The 20,063-nt window shown below is 45.9% G+C and overlaps 1 protein-coding gene across 5 annotated transcripts in view; it reads right to left on the reverse strand.

Moving 5' to 3' along the window:
- PPIP5K1 (diphosphoinositol pentakisphosphate kinase 1) overlaps positions 1-20,063 on the reverse strand; it is a gene marked incomplete at its 5' end in the record, with an annotated part of 44,974 nt that overhangs the window by 20,253 nt on the left and 4,658 nt on the right. For 2 of the 5 annotated variants that reach the window (XM_082854305.1, XM_082854302.1), the window contains 21 exons: positions 1,032-1,169; positions 2,645-2,827; positions 6,323-6,385; positions 7,103-7,228; positions 10,103-10,193; positions 10,840-10,989; positions 12,819-12,983; positions 13,140-13,256; positions 13,869-13,976; positions 14,146-14,260; positions 14,472-14,599; positions 14,920-15,143; positions 15,329-15,470; positions 17,688-17,870; positions 18,241-18,362; positions 18,518-18,649; positions 18,818-18,900; positions 18,986-19,095; positions 19,239-19,314; positions 19,432-19,518; positions 19,741-19,842. In XM_082854305.1, the coding sequence (XP_082710431.1) occupies positions 1,032-1,169; positions 2,645-2,827; positions 6,323-6,385; positions 7,103-7,228; positions 10,103-10,193; positions 10,840-10,989; positions 12,819-12,983; positions 13,140-13,256; positions 13,869-13,976; positions 14,146-14,260; positions 14,472-14,599; positions 14,920-15,143; positions 15,329-15,470; positions 17,688-17,870; positions 18,241-18,362; positions 18,518-18,649; positions 18,818-18,900; positions 18,986-19,095; positions 19,239-19,314; positions 19,432-19,518; positions 19,741-19,842 (2,645 nt within the window). Of the gene's footprint in view, positions 1-1,031; positions 1,170-2,644; positions 2,828-6,322; positions 6,386-7,102; positions 7,229-10,102; positions 10,194-10,839; positions 10,990-12,818; positions 12,984-13,139; positions 13,257-13,868; positions 13,977-14,145; positions 14,273-14,471; positions 14,600-14,919; positions 15,144-15,328; positions 15,471-17,687; positions 17,871-18,240; positions 18,363-18,517; positions 18,650-18,817; positions 18,901-18,985; positions 19,096-19,238; positions 19,315-19,431; positions 19,519-19,740; positions 19,843-20,063 lie in introns of all 5 variants that reach the window. The other 3 variants (XM_082854303.1, XM_082854304.1, XM_082854306.1) reach the window with 3 other exon arrangements.

Genomic DNA, 20,063 nt, shown 5'->3' on the forward strand with positions numbered 1-20,063 from the left:
GGCCTCATAGAATGAGTTTGGGAGTGTTCCTTCCTCTGCAGTTTTTTTGGAAGATTTTGAGAAGGATGGGTGTTAGCTCTTCTCTAAATGTTTGATAGAATTCACCTGTGAAGCCATCTGTTCCTGGACTTTTGTTTGTTGGAAGATTTTTAATCACAGTTTCAATTTCATTACTTGTGATTGGTCTGTTCATATTTTCTATTTCTTCCTGGTTTAGTCTTGGAAGGTTATACCTTTCTAAGAATTTGTCCACTTCTTCCAGGTTGTCCATTTTATTGGCATAGAGTTGCTTATAGTAGTCTCTTAGGATGCTTTGTATTTCTGCAGTGTCTGTTGTAACTTCTCCTTTTTCATTTCTAATTTTATTGATTTGAGTCTTCTCCCTCTTTTCCTTGATGAGTCTGGCTAAAGGTTTATCAGTTTTGTTTATCTTCTCAAAGAACCAGCTTTTAGTTTTATTGATCTTTGCTATTGTTTTCTTTGTTTCTGTTTCATTTATTTCTGCTCTGATCTTTATGATTTCTTTCCTTCTACTAACTTTCCAACTCCATTTCTTAAAGGCTGTCTTTCCCCTAGTATTTTTAAATGCTAACTTCAACTATTTCTGGATTTTCTACTTTGTTTGCTTGGTCTCTGTTTATTCATGTACCAATACTACACTGTTTTTATTATAGAAGTTTTATAAAATGTTTTAAAATCTGGTAGGGCCAGCATGACTTCATTGCTCTTCTTTTCAAGATTTCCTTGGCTATTCTTGCTTGTTTTTTTTTGTTTTTTTTTTTAATGACAACTTCAAAATCAATTTGTCTGACTTTAGAAAAACAGTACTATTTTTACTGAGAGCACATTAAATTTATAAGTTAACTTTGGAAGGAGTGATAGTTCTATGCTTTTGAGTTAACCTATGCAATTAAACATTTTTTCAAGTCTACTTTTTCAGAGTGCCTATCTTTTTAATTTATTACTCATGTTCTAGGAAGCATGGGAGTGGGGGCAGAGATAGTGGTACAAGATAAGAGTATTCTCCATACCTGCAGATGCCTGTGCTTGGGCATCAGTGTGGCGCTGGCAGACTCTACTCAAGAATTCACTCACTTGACGCAGGGAAAGGGCATTATGCAGTGTTTCCAGGGGGTAAATGGTAGGCACCATGGAGCACCCTTCAAATCCTGTTAGAAAAGAGATGGGCAAAGTCAATGTTATTCCTGCTGGATATACCCCAACTGGCCAAGGAAGCATGGAGGGTCCCTGAGAACCATCAGGAGTGTCTGTGGCTTTTGGAGTGTGGGGTATCCAAGATTCTCAGGAGAGGGAACTCTTTAGAGCCCCTACAAGAGTCTATTTCTGTCACCTCCAGATTTTCTAAAAAGTCTTCCTGCTAAGGCCTCTGGGTGAATCAAATCACCTCTTATCCTACCTATGGAAAGCCTGAAATATTCCATGGAAAACGCAACAGAATCCCAATGAGGTACACTCCTCTTGTACTTTCTGGGGGAAATAAAACAAAGGTCCAGAGGTAAGGGGTGAAATTGTAGGTCTAAATGAGAGGTAGGGAGGTCATGGAGCTGGGAAAAAACAGCAGATTTCAGGGATCATGTACAAGAGAACCAGATTACGGAGGAGGGCTGGGATCTGAGGAGGGGTTCATGCAGATTTAGGATATGGGTAGAAAGGCTAGAATATTGGAAGCAGGAGGGCATGCAATACACATGAAGCTCAGCTCAGGAAAACGCATGTATGAACAGGTTGGGGGATGGAAGTTCTTTCTTGGTTATTTTCATCACTTCAAAGCTTCTTTCCTCTGCTCTCACTGAAGACCCCAGACTTGCTAGTATTTCTCTATTCCTTCAGGAAAATGAGGCAAACCCCCTAGAAAAAAGAATAAATACCGATTCTCTGCTCTGAACCCAACAATTCCAATGTAGATCTACATTGTAGGGTGAAGGGTAAACCTAAATGTGTAACTCTAATCCCAGGGCCTGTTGATGAAAAAAAAAAATGCCCCCATTAGAGGATCAAGAAGCATACATCTCAACCACTTTTTTAGTCCCCAATAGTTCCTATGCTTCCTTTATATCTCCTTAAATGGATTAAAGGTAGGCAGGACAGCAATATCTATTCAAGACACAGCTTCCTGTCTGACAATGATTAAAACCTATATAACTCAAAAGGATTATACCTGACCATCTTCTAACCTTCAGCCCTTGTTTTCTTCAAGTATTCAATTGAGACCGCTATGCCTCAATTTCCCCCTGTACTCTAGTGGCAGGAGGGCAGGAGAGGTACAGTCTCCAGCTTCTCAGAACTGCTAGAAAAACACTTGGATTTGAAGATGGTGGTAGTAGAGGGTCATAGAGATAAGAATAGATTCCAGGGCAAGAGACTACTCCTGTACCAAATAGCACTGGGAATAGGTAACATTAGGAGGCAGTGAGGAAGGAGAACAGGAAGGGGAGGAGCAGCCAACGCTACAGCTACCAGGCAGCCTGGCCCCAATCCCATCCAAGCAACTAAATGCAAGTCACATAACCTTAGAGTAAATAGGAGGAAGGAATAGGTGGGCTCTCCTGCCAAAAGTGCAAGAAGCAAAGCAGTCAGTCCCAGCCAGGGTAGTGGCAGCAGCCAGCTTGGTGGCAGGGGGTACCGTAGAGGCACTCAGGATCATCCTGGCCTGAGCGCAGCCAGTTCCGGAAGAGGCGCAGGTGGTAGGAGCACTGGTGCAGGTGATGCGCCAGCGTGGCATCCAAGGAGACTGGCCAGCCCCCTGTGCAGTCAGAGGAAAAACTGCGCAGCAACCGGACCACAGGGTGCTGGTCATCCAGCAGCTCTTGGAGGGGTTGGGGGAACCACGGCAGGAAGCACAAAGATAAAGAAAGAGAAGAGGGAGAGACAATAAGGGGGGTACTGGATGACATAAGCATTCCTGGGAGGTGGGGCCACTCAGCTCCAAGGTGAGGTAAGAGAGAAGCAGAGATGGTCAGAGCCACAGGACATGTCTTGCAGGGGAGAAGAGTATTGGCATCATGCTAAAAGAAGTCTAAAAGAAGTGAGTCTAGAAGAAGGGGCACGTGAGACCTCATCATACAGCAGGCCCTCTCCTTTCTCGTTGTGCACAATTCAGTCAGTGCTTGCAGACAGCAGTCACATCGTTCTGGATGGGGTGAGCTGGCAGTTCTGTAGCTAGGAACTCCAGTGTCCCCAATCATTCTTGGGCAAACCCTAGTTAGGGCTTGTTTCTCAAACGAATGTATTTATGAGGTTGGGATAGAGATGAAAAGATCTGAAGTCACTCAGAGAAGAGGGTCAAGAGTGGTATACGTTATCAAGATAAAATTTGAAGCTAAAAAAGCTCCTGAGGACTCAGGCTGGGCTCCCTGGACCAGACTCTAAGATAGCCACAGACAAGGCTTGGGTTAGGTAACTGACGTAGATTAGCAGGAAACCAGGTGTCCTTTAAAACAGCATGTAAAAAACGGAATCAATATGTGAAAATGCCAATATTGATTAATTATCCTTCATTCTTGTTCAAATACATAGACTTTTAAAAAAACGTTTGCATAAGTCTTAAGGGACACTGTATCAATTATAGAAGCCAAAAGAGATAATTTTATATTTTCTTCCCACTGCTGGTGAGTTTAACTGCACTTTGTTCAGCTAGACGAGTGGAAAAGCTTTAATCCGAAACTACTTACTATCTTAGCTGGTTGGCAAACTTTGTGGATATATGCGATTCAGCTGCAAATGGTTGAAGGCAGTGAAAGGCATGTGGAAGGGGGTTTAAGAGGAACAGTAGGAAAAAGATCTTGGGGAAGAGGTACGGGCTCTTAACTGATAACAGGAATATGGTACAGAGAAAGTAGGATCAAGGTAGCTGAGGATGACTGCTCAGAACCCCCAGACCAGAATGGGCTCCACAGGGTGATCCCATGAGACTATGGTTTCCAGAGACCTTAGTCTGGATGTCAAGAGAGATTTCTGTACCAATGGTCATACAGTTGTGTGGGTCCCTAGAAGAGAATGAGCTTGGCAGATCGGGTGGGTACACTCTGACATTCTGGATGAGGGAGAGACACAGTCTCTTTCCCACTATATTAGTTCACCTTGGTAAGTTCAGCATGCGGTTTACTAATGGGCCATACTTATATACTTGATGTAGTCACAGGATGTGACAGAAGCTTATCAGGAATAGAGGGAGGGATGGGCTGAGGGGTGTTCTCCCATCAAAGCAAGGAAGTAGCACTGCCTTGCCTCCTTTCCAAAGCCAGGTCCAGTTCTTCCAGCTGCTATTTCAAAGCCACACCTCATGGCAAAGAGATGGTGGTGATGGACAGTAGGCTGGCACATTGTTGTGACTAATCTGCTGCAAGCAATTGCAGACAGAGCATCCACTCTGTAATTGCTGGGTCAGTCCAGTAACATTTGGCCATGGGGTAGAGCCCTCATGTTGTCCTAGGGCCAAATTAAATCTAGATAATCTTCAGCAAGAGACATAATAGCTCCAAATCTTTTTCTCCTAGATTCCTGCTTCTCAGGCACTTTAGCCTCCAAGCTCAAGTACAAGAAGAACAAAGGCCAGCAGAGCCCTGAGGTTGTGTGCAGGGTGCTGGAGGAGATCTTAAATTTACTCTCTTGCACTATAATTGTCCAGGTCTTTCTTCCTCTCCCCCTTTTGGTAGAATTAATTCTTCTTTACTGGTGAGGCTGCTAACCAAGCCTTCAGGGAACTAGAGGTATATAGGTTTGAGGATCTGCTTTAGGAATTTGGATCTTTTCTCACAGAGCCTAAGAGTTAGGAGAGTTGTGATTTAGCTCTGATGTCAGGGGCCCAAGTTCCTAGTACCATCTTCTGTTCCCTAAGTAACAAGTCTCATAAGTCCAAATCCCAGGCTGTAGTGTTGGGGTTGGTGCCTGAGGGTCTACTCTGGAGATGACTGTGGCACGAAGGCCAGAAGAGCTTGAAGCTAACTGTGCAGGCAGTCAGGCCACTCTGAATGGGAAGCTCCTGTCACAGGCACAAACAGGAGTGCAGGTGGGGGGTAGGGGTATAAACTGAGCAAGTATAAGCTAGTCAACATAGGGAGATTTCACCAGTGCCTAATGGAGATGTATGGCCTTACTGGGCTAAAATCTAGCAGCTGCCACTGCCTAAGGAGCAGGTGATCAGCACCTAGAGTTTTTTCAGCCAGGAAGCCAAGCTAATTTTACCTCCCTCGGAGTCTTAGCTCTTGAACAGAAGAAAATCGTATCTAACAAAACTGGATTTACCTTGAAGACAAGATACAATGCGGAGAGAAACTAAGGATATAAAGGATAAAGCAAGGAGTAAGTCCTGGATTCCTCTGCCATACCCTACAAAGAGACCACAGCCCTTCAGTTTTGGGTTTACGCAAATCTCTAAACTCTCCCACCTTAGTGTGGGCAGACCCTGTTCTTCAGTATTCTTGAAATATTATTTATTCCTAAGCTCCCCCGGAATCTCCAGTAGACATCTCAACTCTTCACTTCCCCTTCTCGGAGACTGCAGTGCCATAAGTAGGCTGGGGCTGCATGGAAACCACATGGAAACCCTCAAGGCACAATTCTTTTTCCTTTACCTACCAACTCCTACTCCTTTTGTTCTTTCTTGTATCCCAAATCAATCTGGACTCCTGTTTTCTAGGCTCAGACCCTAGGTTAGTAGTGACGTAAAGCAGATGTCAGGAGCACAAGAGCCACACAAAATACACACAATGGGAGGAGATAGGAATATGGAGATGGAAAACAATATACCCAAGACTAATGCCTTTATGGGTAGGCTTGGGAACTGGGAACTGCAGCACTGCTCCAAAAGGGAAGCAAACTAGTCATCCACTCCAACAAAAGAGCTGGTGAAAAAACAGGAAGATCAAAATTACGTAAGCTGAGGAGTTGGGGAAACAAATAGAGAGAAGAAATGGGGATGATATAGGTAATACTACGCTCCTTCTAAGAAGGGGAACCAGTATCATGTTTGTACAAAGCCTGGCAGTCATGTGATGGGAAAGGAAGAGGTTTAATTCATGTTTCGGTGATGATGCTGAAAAAAGTGACACAATGGTGATGATGGTGACCATGGAAATAAGACCTTGAGTTGCCCCAGGAATCGGGCAGCCAGGCTGCAGCCAAGGCTAAGGTCTGTCACAACAAGTGATATATCCCAAGAGCGACAGTTAGTGAGTGGTTCAGAGACAGCAGGGTGTGAACACAGTGGAGGGAGAGGGAAAGTCAGTGTCAGAACTCAGAGGTTAAGTGTCTGGAGGTGACATGGTGAGGAGGAATGACGTTGAGTCAGAAGCAAACGTACCGTTAGTCGGATGCTTTGCAAACGACACAGAAAATCGTTTTACGGCCGGGACAAACAAGAGCTCTGGGGAGAAAAGACATCACGGGGATTATACCCACCGCTGTCCCCACCCTCTGCTCTGGAATTTGCTCACGATATACTCTGTTCTTTACAGTTAGTATACGACCTGCTCCCACCCCCGCCCCTTAGATTCCTTACTACCACATTTCAATCTTTTCCTTTGGATAATCTCCTCTCAGGAATCCATGTGTCATCTCTACCATAATACGGTCCCACAAACAACCCTAATCTCACCACCACGTCCTCTTTCTGGTCATTTACAAAGAAATAAAATCTTTGTAGAAACTTTCATCACTTCCCCCAATCTCTTTCCATATCATTTTTCCTCCCTTGGCTGAACAACTTCCCCATCCCTGATTTCCTAGATTTTAATTGAGGCTCCACTGCATTCTTCCTGACCGTGGATCATCCTCCTTGGTCCCTACCGCTACAGGCCAGAATCCAGGAAAGAATACAAAGGTGGAGTAAATTGATGTAGCAGGGCTGTATGTGGCTGATTATGAAGGGATAAGCATAAATAAGTAGTATTCGTATGGCGAGAGGGAATGCAAATGGAGGGGTGGATGGGGTCTTGGTTGCTTCTCCCCTCTATAACTGATGCAGAAAACTTGTTGTAAGGCTAGTGTCAAGCACCATCTTAAGTGTGAATTGTTCTTGAGCTGTGTTCTTGCTGGTGGACAAATGAAGAAAAGAGTTGCCCCCCAAAACCCACCCACATACCATCTCGGTGCTTCAGACTGGCAGGTGGTAGCTTTTTGCCTTGGCTGCGGGCGTAGTCCTGAAGATTCGGGGCGCTGGAGGAGCCGCCCAGCACTGTGGTGCTGAACAGCCCCGTGCACTGTGAGCCTGTAAGGCCGGGAGTGCATTAGTAGCCACGCAAAGCTGCAATTACCACACAGAAGTACGCACGATTTCACATGACAACATCAGGACACACGCACATAACCATTCAGAGCCACCACCACGTGGCCACTTCACATAACCACAAACAGCTTTCACTACTGTCCACAGCCACACTGGGCAAGCAAAGTGAGGATGCTCCTGAAAGTCTACTTGGCAGATACAAGAGGCCACTACAAATACAGGGTTAGTCATATTAGGGGACTCAAAGCTACTGAAAGGGATAAACTATGCTCTCTAGGTGGCTCTCAGGAATGCTCAAAGAATAGGTAGATCCCTCTAGATCTCCCTAGATTTAATTCAGTGCTCCTTATGCTGGATATAGGGTTTGAAGAACCCAGAAATCGACTCCCTTATTTGTTTAAAAGGAAAGACTGAAACTAGAGACTAAGTTTAGAGTACTCAACTCAAATTCAAAGTTCTCATAAGTTCCAATTCCTCCTAAGTTTTTCATCCAGCGTTCCCTCCCTTCTATTTTCCCTTAGGCCTTTTTACCTTTCCCAAGAAAGTATGAGACTCACTGAGTTTTTGAAGCTGGAATGGATTCAAAGATCATCCAGTTCAGCCTTCGTACTTTAGAGATGAAGAAACTGACATTCAAAAGGGATCTCATTTGTTCAAGGTCATACAGTTTGTTAGGAGCTAAGCTGGACTAGAATCCAGGTGTCCTGACTCAGGACCAACTGTGTTCAGTTAGAAAAGAAATAGTAATTTTTTTCATCAAGAAGAAACAGAGCATTGTTTCTGAAGTGAAAATGGACACAAATTGAAAGGCATGTGAAGGGTCAGGTGATTATATGCAGAACATGCCTACTAACCGCTGAACACCCTACTCAGGAGAACCTCGTGAGCAGAAAACAGCGAAAAAGATGTTTTTTCTCTCGAAAGTTTATTGTCTTGTAAGTCCTATGCTCAAAGCCAGATGCCCACACACATAAGTTCAAAGAAAGCAAAGAGAACTCTTGACAGTAAGTGGAGTAAATAAAACTTGAAAAATCCTTGAAGCAAATAAATCAAGCTAGTCACTGTCCCAAGTATCTGATCGACAGTAGGGTTGGGACTCCCATGGTCCCGTCTCCTACTATAGCCCACAGGAGAGAATGGGCAGGAGGAAACAAGATTAACACTCCAGTTTGTGGGATTTTCTCCTCTACTTCCAAATCCATCTTAGCCAAGACCCTGGGTTTGACTTGGGAACTTAACATTCATAGGGGAAATGGACAGAGTGGAGACGTCAGTTTCCTTTGCGCCCACAAAGAGGGGATATCGTTTCAGGGGTCCCAGCATTTCAGGGTCACCACATAAATCAAGACGTTCAGATGGCTGATAATTTCCACCCTGGAATTAAGGACCACTCCTCTGTGCAGCAATTTCTCCTACGTTTCATGTTCAAACAAGCTCAAGAATAGAGTTCCAGAGAGAAATAAGGGTTGCTAAATATGTCTGCTTTTTTCAGAGAAGCTGGAACTAGCTGGCTGTATCCCAGCCCACCCCCAAGCTTTGTTCTACATTTACTTCCTCCACGAAATAATTTACTGGCATAGTCCCACCAATCCTGCCGTGTCCAGTCTTGGATCATCTCAGGGGGTAGTCTTTACCTTACCACCACCATCTGTCAACCAGACTCATGCCTCTGCCTTGTTCTTGACAGCACTCCCCCTTAACTGGGCCAGACACACCTATCCTCTTTCCCACCTACCTGAAACCTATTCTCTTCTGGGGTTTCTGGGAAAAGAAGTCCATATTCACAGATCTAGACATTTGTCATTTATTTTTCATGCACCAAACCATCTACCTCATTTTAGGGATGTAGAAGGCAATCTACTCCCATAAACTTAGCCTGGAAAATTACCAAAAACCTTTCTTCCCATTTCTGGTCCAAATGCTGACCGTTTTGGGGCCAAGAAATTGGGTGCCAAGGAGACCTTTCTCTTTCAACAGAAAAATGAAAGGAGCTAAATGGAGAGAATAATAGGACAAGATAGAAAGAGCCAGGGGACCCAGTCTAGACCCCACACCACTGTCTCTACCTGCCAGTTCTGGTTAATGGCTCACAGGTGCTGTGTTCAAAGATAGTCCCTCCCAAGGACCCCTCCCCACTCCCAAAGAATACAATACCCTCTGAAGCTTGGTCCTTCCTGCAGTCTGTGTTCTTAGGAAAGGTTGAATGATGTTCTCCACCCCTCTCCAGGAATCAAAAAAATCAAGAGACATTCCCTCAAAGTCCTGAGAGAAGCCTCTGCCACTACACCAGTCTCAGATTTGTCCCTCAATTTTCAGGAAGGAAGGAAGAAGAATTACAGGATTAAAAGAGGATGAAGGGGAGGGCACGGAGGTAGGAAGGGCCAGAGCAAGGATGTAATAAACACAGGTCTCAAAGGAAGACATGGCACAAGTTCTCCAAATGAGGAATATGACCGTTATTGAGGGAAGGGAGCGTCTCACAAGTGCCTCTATTTATAGCTTTGTCTCTGATAACTCTGAAGAGTCAGAGTCTCCACGGAACCTAAATGTCTGGGCTAGACTGAAGGGACAGATAAAGAATAAGAGGGGAAGCCAGAAAAATGCCCTTCAGCCAGAGAAATGGGGGTTGTGTAGTAAACCAAAAGACAGACACCTTCCTGGAATGCAAACAATCATCTGGGATCAAAGCTCACACCTACATGTGGCTTCTCCCAATTCATCCTCCCTAGCCCCACCCAACAATTCCACTGACTAGATGACCCCAACTCCCATGACTAAGGTTCTCCACAATAAAACTCTAAAGAACAGACAGACACCCCTTCCCAACAACAGATGAGAGATGCTGAAAAACCATACCTAGGCCACTCTGCTTCATCTCCGTTGGTGGCCGTGAAGATGAAAAGAGTCGGTAGCCACCAGGTCTCGAGGATGAAGTCTCAGAAAGCACCTGGAGAAGAAGGATTCTATATTAATTACCGTTTTGCCACCTCAACTGAGAAGTCTAAAACCCAGGTCCTGAATTCCTGCCCCTACAAAACCAAGCAATGTCAGGAAGTTTAAGGATTTTTATGAGGAAGAGGAATGCAAAGTCTAAGAGTATACTTTACAGAGGAAACTGTCCAGGGAATCCTTCTATACTAGAAAGCACTTCTATTTCCAAGATGCCTGTCCCTACAGCCCTCTAATCCCAAATCTGAGAAATCATTATTCAACCATTCTCAGTGCTTAGCAGGGCAGGGTACCTTAATCTTTTATATCCCTCCACAGAACTCAGAAAGCAAATCACAATAGCTCAGCCACAATAAGAAGTCTGGCTGCGCTCTCTTCTTTCCATGGGACAGCTGTGGCTACGGCAGCCATACTCAGTTTCTTATCTGAACCGAAAGCCCTCCCCTCCACTCCTGGAGACATGAAATGGATTTCTGAAAAGCCCACAAGGGCTCAATCACATAACCCACACCACACACACACACACACACACACACACACACACACACACACACACACACACACCCCTCAACAGTGTTCTGAGTCCCTAAGTCCCAAAAGGCAAAGATAGAAGCAATAAGGGAAGATGAAGTATGGAGGGACACCTGTGTGCAGGATGCCAGGTGAGTGGTGGACACAGCCCGGGGCTGTAGGCCGATGGCTGGGGAAGGCCGGGGGAGGTCCCCTGACCTCCGGCGGCGCTGTCCCCGCAAGGGGATCAGGTCCAGGTTCCCCGTGCACTGCATGTTCATGACCTGCAATCAGACCGGGTGGAAAGCCGGTCACGGCTCCTTACACCCCCAGGCTCCCCAAAGCCCTGGGCCCATTGGGCAGAGGCAGTTGTAAGGCTGGAGAGGATGATTGCCTAGGGCACAGCTGCTCTGAAGGTCACAGATTTTGTATTCTAAACCAGTCCAAAAATATAAGATGACAAGAGAAGAAGGGATGGAAAGAAGGGTCGTAGTTGATAAGAATAAGACTACCAATGCCTGTACTTATAGAACATGGAGAGGAAATATTAATATTAAAAGGTTGTATGACCAAAGAGCAGAGAGAAGATTTTCTTGCAAAGCTGAGGAGCATATCTTGGGCAACCATCATCCTGGGTAGCCATGGTATAAGCAGCACTAGTAACTGAGAGGAAGAAATCTGATTACAACAGAAAGCTTCCTATAGGCCTGAAAGAAGTCAATTTCATCAAGTCTGAGAGATGATACACTGAGAGCTCTGCTTTGCCTGTCTCTTGACTGCTTAAATCAGAAGAAAAAAGGGGGTCCAGCATAATAGTGCCAGAGACTGGCAGACGATGTGAATGGGGAAGACACTGGATGTGGAGGAGCAGTTTATTAATGGAAGATCATATGTCATTCTGCCCATTTGATCTATTCACATGAGTCTGCAGTGTACTAATGTACCATGGATACTAAGTTAACTTACACCTCAAAGAAAATATGACGCATACCCCACCTAAGGAAACTCTGAGTATTCATGACCTCAAGTCCATCTTAAAATAATCAGGAAGAAAAGGATGAGTCTAGAAGAGAGACTGCAGTTTGTCTTCTCAGCATTCCCCAAAATCTGAACCATAAACCTTTGTCTGAACCTATGTAAGCTAGTTATAGATTCTTCTGAGATATTTCAAAATGGAAAGATCAATTCCTTTAAGACAGAGAGCAGGCACCAAGCCAAGCGAACAGATTCATCTGTCAAAGCAGGACCCAAAATAGACAGTCATGGTCCCTGAGACAGGGATAAATCATGGGGTCAAAAAGAGTGTCATTGGGCCAAAGAGGGAAAGGATCTCTCCAGGAAAAGACCAAAACTTTGGTTTTTACTCCAGGACACAATGTGAGATTTACAACAGTCCTTTTTCCTCTAGGCTAGAGAAATAGAACCAGAACTAGGAGAACCCAGGCCCAGACTGATAAACCTCGTCAGAACAAAGGGGAGATAGATAGACCTCAAGACTTGATTCCCTTTCTGGGATGAGAGTATAGATAACCCTAAAGGGGTTAAATTAAAGTGCCATTTTTAGTAAAGTGATATTTACTACAATCTGAGCTTTAATATTTACCCAAGACAACAAAGAGATGGAGTGGCCTGGCCTTCAATATCAACTGTATTGTTATCGTTGTTACTGTTTACTAAGCATCTACATGGTGAGTATTACTTATATTTTACAGATGAAAAAAATTTAGCCTTGGAGAAGGTACCTGTCCAAGATCACACAGCGTCTGATCAGACTGGGATTTTAGCCCAGAGTACACGCTTTTCTACTATATTTCCTTTTAAAGAACTGCCTTCTCAAATTCATCCAGAGGCCTCCTCCTCAATCTCATCTCTAAAAGTCCTTATCTCTCAGGCATCCCTCACTGGCATCTCTTTAACCTCAGAAGTAGCAACCAGCTTAAAGGAGCTTTCCTGGGAGACCAGCTGTGAAAGAGAGATTAAGTAAAACATATCCATCAGGGGCAGGAAGACTCTGTTTAAGGTCCTAAGAATTCTACTGAGGGGATTCAGAGATTCATGGATATTGTCCTATGAGCACTTCCACCACTTCTTTCTCCCAAGCCCCTCCCATTACCTCCATGGAGCCGGCTTTTCGGTTACGAATGAGGGGTGATCTCTTTGGGAGGCCAGGGCCCTCAGAGGGCTGGGGTGAGGTCTGCAATGCTCCGTCTGGCTCATCTGATGCCTTCCCCGGGCACAGGTCCTCCATGCTGCCTTGGTCTGTTTTCATCTCCTCATTCTACCCAACAACAGGCATAGACAGGAGAGGTGTTAATGGTCTCCAGCCTCCTAATCCAATTCTCCCCAACCCTTTTAACCTCCCTGTACTGTTTCCGAGTTCCCCATCACTTGGTTCCTAAATCCTCCAGTCCCAAATCCCAGCACTCTGACCCACCTCAGAAGAGGCTGGACGGAATCCACAGCCAGTTGGGGCACTGCCTTCTTCCTCGACACCTTTCACTCCAGGGCTGAAGTGCAGCTCCACATGGAACCGCTCCTCTGATAAGGGATCCTTTAGGGCATCACCAGATGAAAGGGCAGTTGGAGAAGCTGGACATGGTGGTGGAAGACCAGGCAGGGACAACAGAGAGGAACTCAAGAGGACACATCCTCCCAGGGCTGAGGTTTCAGTGTCTTACACCCCTCTACAGTAATAGCTCCCTTTAACTACAGTCTAGTGTTACGGGATGCTCATACTCTCAACCTCCACAGGACTTGCCAACTTCCAGTTCTACAACTGTCCCCCTCCCTATCCATCTCCCACAGGAATTCAGCTTTGCTACAGTGCATACAGCAGCACATTTAAAGATATCTTTGTGGAGCCAGATGAAGAAGGTATATGTGTAACAATGTTTGAGAGAAAAAGACTCATTGTAACATTGTTCAAATTCCATACCCTCCCTAATGCCAGAGCTATGTTCTCTGGTATCTCTCTGGCTCAACACCAACCCAAAACATGTTTTCTGTTCCAGGAGGAACCTCCTGGATGTTCTCTATCATGCTGCACCTAGGTACCACACCTAACTGGATTCTACAGAATCTAAGCATAAAAAAGTTTTTCCCTAAAAGGGGATGGAGAAGAAAGAAGGGGGCCTCTCCTCACCCCGCCCTGTTAGCTCCTCACCCGTGTGTTGTCTTCATAAAGCATGATGACAATCTGGGTCATGTAGTTGAGCTCTGAGATGGCACTAAGATAAGCCAAAGCTCGCTGCCATTGTGCATCCTTGGTCTCCTACCGAACACAAGAAGAGGTAAGCTAATGCCCAAGGACGAGGGAGTCAGGGAATGGGCAGGGAGACGAGGAGAACAGAGGAAGCTTGCAGTAAAAAAGAAGCATGAGGAGGAGAGTAAAAGAACGCTGGGAAAAGATATTCATAGGCTGAAGGAAAAAGGATCCTTACATCAAGAAGTCCCCCATAACGGAAGACACTGAGTAGGGAGTGGACGTGGCTTTCACTGGTGAAGTAGAGACGTGTTCGAACATGGCGGCCTGGGGAGAGCACTCCTCGGGAGTACCTGAGACAGCAGCTAAGTCACTCACACTGTCAGCCAGTCCTCTTCTCAGCCCTCCACAAACTCCCTCCTCCCGCCTCAAAGACTTCTCTCTCTTTTCCACCCCAGGACCCCTTCTGTTCTTGGTTCCCCAAGCTGTCCCAGCCTGGGTTCCCGCAAGAGCTCCCTGACATGCCCCTCCCTCCATCCAGCACCCCACCCAGCCCTCCCTCACAGGGGGTGCAGCTTGTTGACAGACTCATCCTCGTGGGTTCTCTGCAGGTCAAGTAGTATCTTCCGCAACAGTGGAAGACAGAAGCCCACAGCAATTTCCAGTTTCTCCTCCCGACTGATCCCGTACTCCTAGGGGCCACAGGCCAGGAATAAGCACCTCAATGAATCTTGTTTTCCTCTTGCCTTATACTCCCAGGTCCAAGATCATGCTTGTCTTCACCTCAGGTCTAGGGCTTCTTCCAGCATCACCACATTCCCCCTCTCCAGGTTTTTCCTCAGTTAGCCTCTTGGGCTTCCTCAGAGCCAGGATTGTAGCTCTAATTGTAACAACTAATTCCTTCTCTAAGTTTCCTTCCCCTGGTTCCCACACCGCCCCTCCTTCCTGCCTTTTCTCTCCTTCCTTCTGCAGTGCCCCTAGCCCCAGGCTCCATCCCTTATGTGAGACACACCTGGGGAATGACCACATCAGCCAGTGCCTTAGAGAGACGGAGCAACTCTGCTGTTCCTTGAAGTCCCAGACTCCCATTGTGCTGCACATCATACTTGACACAGTCATAGATGTCAGGGATCTTACTGATATCATAGCGCCCACTCTTCTGTCGAAAGTCACGCTCCAGCTTGCTCCAACGCTGTAGCATTAGCTCTAGTGTCTCGCTGTGGTAAAGCTGCAGGTCTGGAAGGAAGACAGACAGACAGAGCCAAAGGCTTCACCTCTAACAAAAGACCCTAGCAAATCTGAAGCAGAACCAGAGAGATGAGGATGACGTGTCTCAGACACTTAGGAGAGGACACAGGATTGCCTGAGGAACCCATCCGTACCCAAAATCTTGAAAGGAAGATAGTAGTATTCAAACCCACCTACAGACCTGGGGTCCTGCATCCGTTTCTGGATCTGGTGAGTGAGGTTTTCAATCAGGGCAAATACCTGATCACAGACCTTCACAGGATTCTGGATTATAGCCATGGAGTTGAGTAGGGAAGTGCTTCCAGTGGGAGCCAGCTGTGGAGAACAGAAAGATGAAAAGCAAGACAGGTTCAGTGCCAGTTGCCTAGATTGCTGTGAGCTTATTGCAGAGAGACTGCCTGCAAATAAGCTCTGTCTGTTGGCTCACCCCAACGAGGCATTCTTTTTTTTTTTTTTTTTTTGCGCTACGCGGGCCTCTCACTGTTGTGGCCTCTCCCATTGCGGAGCACAGGCTCCGGACGCGCAGGCTCAGCGGCCATGGCTCACGGGCCCAGCCGCTCCGTGGCATGTGGGATCCTCCCAGACCGGGGCACGAACCCGTGTCCCCTGCATCGGCAGGCGGACTCTCAACCACTGCGCCACCAGGGAAGCCCCCAACGAGCATTCTTAGGCTACTGGGAACACTAGCAGTTCAGATGAGGGGACTGCTCTAGCACACAGTCATCTAATAATGGGTCATCTTAAAAGTCTTGGAGTCAGAGGAAATAAAATAGATCTAGGTTCTTTTCTTGGGGGTTCTAAAATAAGCACGGAAAATGCTGAGGAATACAGATTAAACCAAAATCCCCACAGAATGTTTTCATGAGTGGGTAATAGACATAACTATCTTACTCCTCTAAACAAGATGCTAGCTTGAATCTGGAGTAGAGGTGCTGTCTCAGAACAAAGTTCCAACTCAAGCATTTATTTAGGATGGTCACAGTCAATGAAGATGGGGAGGGGGAAAGGAGATTGCAGGTTGAATGTACTCATTCTACCTCGGTCCTCACAAGTTCCATTCTTGCTGGCAAAAGGAAGCAAGGAAAAAGGAAAGATGCCTTAGCTTTTTTGGATTTGACATTGAGCAATGGATTGGAAAATAAGGCAGCAAGATCCTGCCCCTTTATCAAGGCCTGCTCAGAGAAGAACACAGAAAATGCCATTCTCTAGTCAATGTGCTCAGCTACTTTGCTTATTTAAGAATTTATCAAAAATGGTTACACAGCAGTTATGAAATGAGGAGCTGTGAGTAGGAGGATGGTAGAAAATCATTGTCTGGCACATGATCCCCAGTCAATCATGGCATGGATACATAGGAAAAAGGAAAAAGAATGGCTTGGATAGTGGCATCCACTGTGATTAACACTGTGAGGCTAACAGCCTGGGCTCTCTAGTTAGATTCCTTGGGTGACCTTGGAAAGGCTGCTTAAGTTCTTCTGAGCCTAGGCTTCCTCATCTGTAAAGGGGGGGAAAGTAGTACCGGTCCACAGTTCTTACAGTGGATTAAAGATGGCCATTAATTCTTTGTCACATTCCCCTTCCCTTGAATCTGGGCTGGCCCGTGACTGTTTAACCAACAAAAAATAATAAAGTTATACTGTGCTAATTCTGGGCCTACACTTTAAAAAGGCTTGGAAGTTTCTGGTATGGGGGAGTCCTAAGCTACTATTTAAGAAATCCGTCTGGGGAGTTCCCTAATGGTCCAGTGGTTAGGACTTCATGCTTCCACTGCCGGGGGCATGGATTTGATCCCTGGTCTGCTAGAAGAACCACATGGGAAAAACACATGGAGAGGAGAGGCTCTGAGACTACAGGGACAGGGACATCACAAGGAGGGAGAGAGCCCAGCCATCCTAGCATCCCAATTGAGCCACCAGATGGTTCCAGCCCCAACATCTGGACAGCAGCTGGGCAATTTTAGGGAAGACCCTAAGCAAGACTAGCTGAGCCTAGAGCTGTAAGGTGATAAAATGGTTTTTGTCTTAAGTTACTGAGTTTTGGGGTAGTTTTTTATACAGGAACAGATAAACTGAAACATCCTTCCATTCAAAATCCTTGGGATCAGCTGTGTTTTGGAATTGAGAATTCTTGGGACTTTAAGAAGTTAATACGGTGCATCTGCCACATGTTAGATAATACCTCCAGCAGGGCCTAGGACATAACCAAACACTTTTCTATTTCTGTAGCAAAATGTATGACTATTTACACTAGATGGGATAAATGGGGATTAGAAAGAGTCTTACCATGTCGGGTTTTGCTGTCAAACGAATCTTGGTGGCAAAGTTATAAAAATCTTTTTCATTTCCAAAACTGTGGATGACAGATTGTGGACCCATACTTATCTCAAAGGGTAAAGATTAAATGACACAATACATGGAGAGCACATAAAACAGTGCCTGGCACACAGTAAGTACCATCACTGATCACTATTATTTAGAATTCTAGGATTTGGGGATTGGGTTGTGTTGGGCACAAAGTCTAGGAGAGCCTGACCTGATCATAATCCTCAGGGGCAAAGGGTGCATCCTGCTGCAAAATGTGGTGCAGCCGAGCCTTCACCCGGTGCTGGCAGCTGCTCAGGGAATCGCCATCACTGTCCAAGAGCCCGTTCATGTTGGCACTCTTCACCATTTGTACCAAAATGGGTGTCAGCTCCCCTTCTAGAGCTAGAAGGCCCTAGAGGGGAAGCACAGAATCTATTAGTTTTCCTTCCAGTCTAGTTCCCCTAGGCCTCGATGGTCCCAGAGATCCAATGAGAGCTGGCTTGGGAGTTGGGGTATAGGTCAAGGGGCCCACCCCACTAATTATTCTCAGTAGTATAGAACGCAGTCAGTACATACAGCTGATTCACTTTGCTGTACAGGAGAAACTAACACAACATTGTAAAGCAACTATACCCCAATTAAAAACAAAAAGAATGCAGTCAGACACAAGCAGAAACTTCTCTGAGTTGGCACACAAACACTCTGAAATTTCCAACTAGTTCTCCAAACTCTGCTTCTCTACCTAATGGAAGCTGGAACTGTGGGTGAACTGTAGTGTGCACCTTGGCAAAGGCTGCAGCAGTCATCTGGACACGGCCCTCATCAGAGGCGTAAATCTTGAGATCATGGCGGAAGGTGCTATGGAGGCGAAGCAGCCCACACCCGGGGAAGCCAGCATAGTCACCTGGGGGCAAAGGGGAAGACCAGGAATGGATGGCTATAAATACCCAAGAATGCTCATTTCCCCTTTAACTTCCCTATTGTCTCTGTCCCTTGTTTCCCCAACTTATTCTCTAATCATCTTATCTCAGCCCTGCTAGGTATTTACAAAACACTCACCCTGTCCTCCAGGGTACATGCAGCGGAAAGCTCGCCCCAGCTCCTCAGCCTGAACACGGCCAGCAGGGGTCAGTTCTCCACCCCACTTCAGTACCAGCAATAGGGATGGGGCCAGAGCCTCCCCCTGTGGATCTGCGGGAATAAGGGGCAGTGAACAGGTCTAGATCTAAGGAAAATAGTGGGGACATCTAAATGTTAGGTCTTCTGAGGAGCCCGGAAAGGTAATTTGGGATAGAGGTCATCTAAGGGTTCAAGAATAAAAGATGTGAGTGGTAATGGGAAGGGGGTATTACATCTTACCTTGCCCCTCATTAGAAGCTTTTACTCCATGAGGGTAGTAAGTTAACTGCACCTTCCGGTTGATGCCTGAGAAGTGACCATACCTGCAGGATAAACTCACAGTTTACTTTCTACCCCAGCACCCAATTCTCACTGCTAGTGGCCCCCCTTTCCTATTCCCTTTCTCACATCTCCAGCACAGATTTCAGCTGCTCCAGTTTCCCAGTCTTCTCCTCAATCTCACCACCTGGTTCTTTTTCCAGTTCAGCCAATAGCAGCCTTGTGATGTCCAGCACCTCCTGGAGGAAACAACAGGGTATCCGTGCAGGAGGCCAAGTCCTGGCTGGTTAGGCTTTCATCCTGGTCTCTCACTGAGGCCCCCAATCCCATACCCTCTATCTTTCTGTAGCACTGCTCCTCCCAGCCAGATTCATCACCTTACCTGTAGCTGCTCAGGCCGCTTCAGTTTTAATTTCCCTGTCTTGTAGCCACCATGTTTTTCAAATAGACTAAAAAACCTGAAGAAATAAGGAGAAGCTTCAGTATGGGCTGAGACAGACAAGAGCCTCTGGGAGGTACCCCTCCCCATTTCCCTCACAAAAACCTATTTGTCTAGATTAGGATACTCTGCCCACCTTGGGTGTGTCACTTCCATCTTCATCTTCTGCTTGGGGGTACGATCCCCGTGACGGATAATTGCAATGACGCAACGAAGTTCCATCCTAAGATAGGGAATGTTGTTAGAGCCTCTCCCCAGTCCCACCCCACACCGCCTCCCATTTCATCCTACCCGATGGGTCAAAGAACAGAGGAAAAACTATCTGAGATTAGGAATAAAGGTAGGCTCCACCAGTCAGATGGCACAGGGTCAGGAAGTAACCACTGGTCTGACACAGATGCCTTAAGTAGGTTACTCCAGATTTTTAACTTTTACTTTTGCTCACATAGTGCCAGATGTGGTAGGGACAATGGGAATGTCCTCAGCTTCTGTGGGGATGGACCATGGGATCTGGAACTGCGGGGCAAGCTCCCGCATTATGGTGTTCCTAGAAGGAGAAATGCAAAGAAGCCATGTGAAAATGAATGAACCAGAACTACATATATGAATGAAGCTCACAAAAACTAACAAGTAGTTGAAAAATACATTAATATAAAATCTAAAAACATGCAAAAGCCACCCCATATATGTAATAAAAATATGAATATATAAATGGGAATGACCAAATAAAGGACTGGTTACCTCTGGGCAGTGGGAGGGAAGGGGATA

Source organism: Leucopleurus acutus (genome assembly GCF_964270905.1).
Source record: "Leucopleurus acutus genome assembly, chromosome: 1".
NCBI lineage: Eukaryota > Metazoa > Chordata > Mammalia > Artiodactyla > Delphinidae > Leucopleurus > Leucopleurus acutus.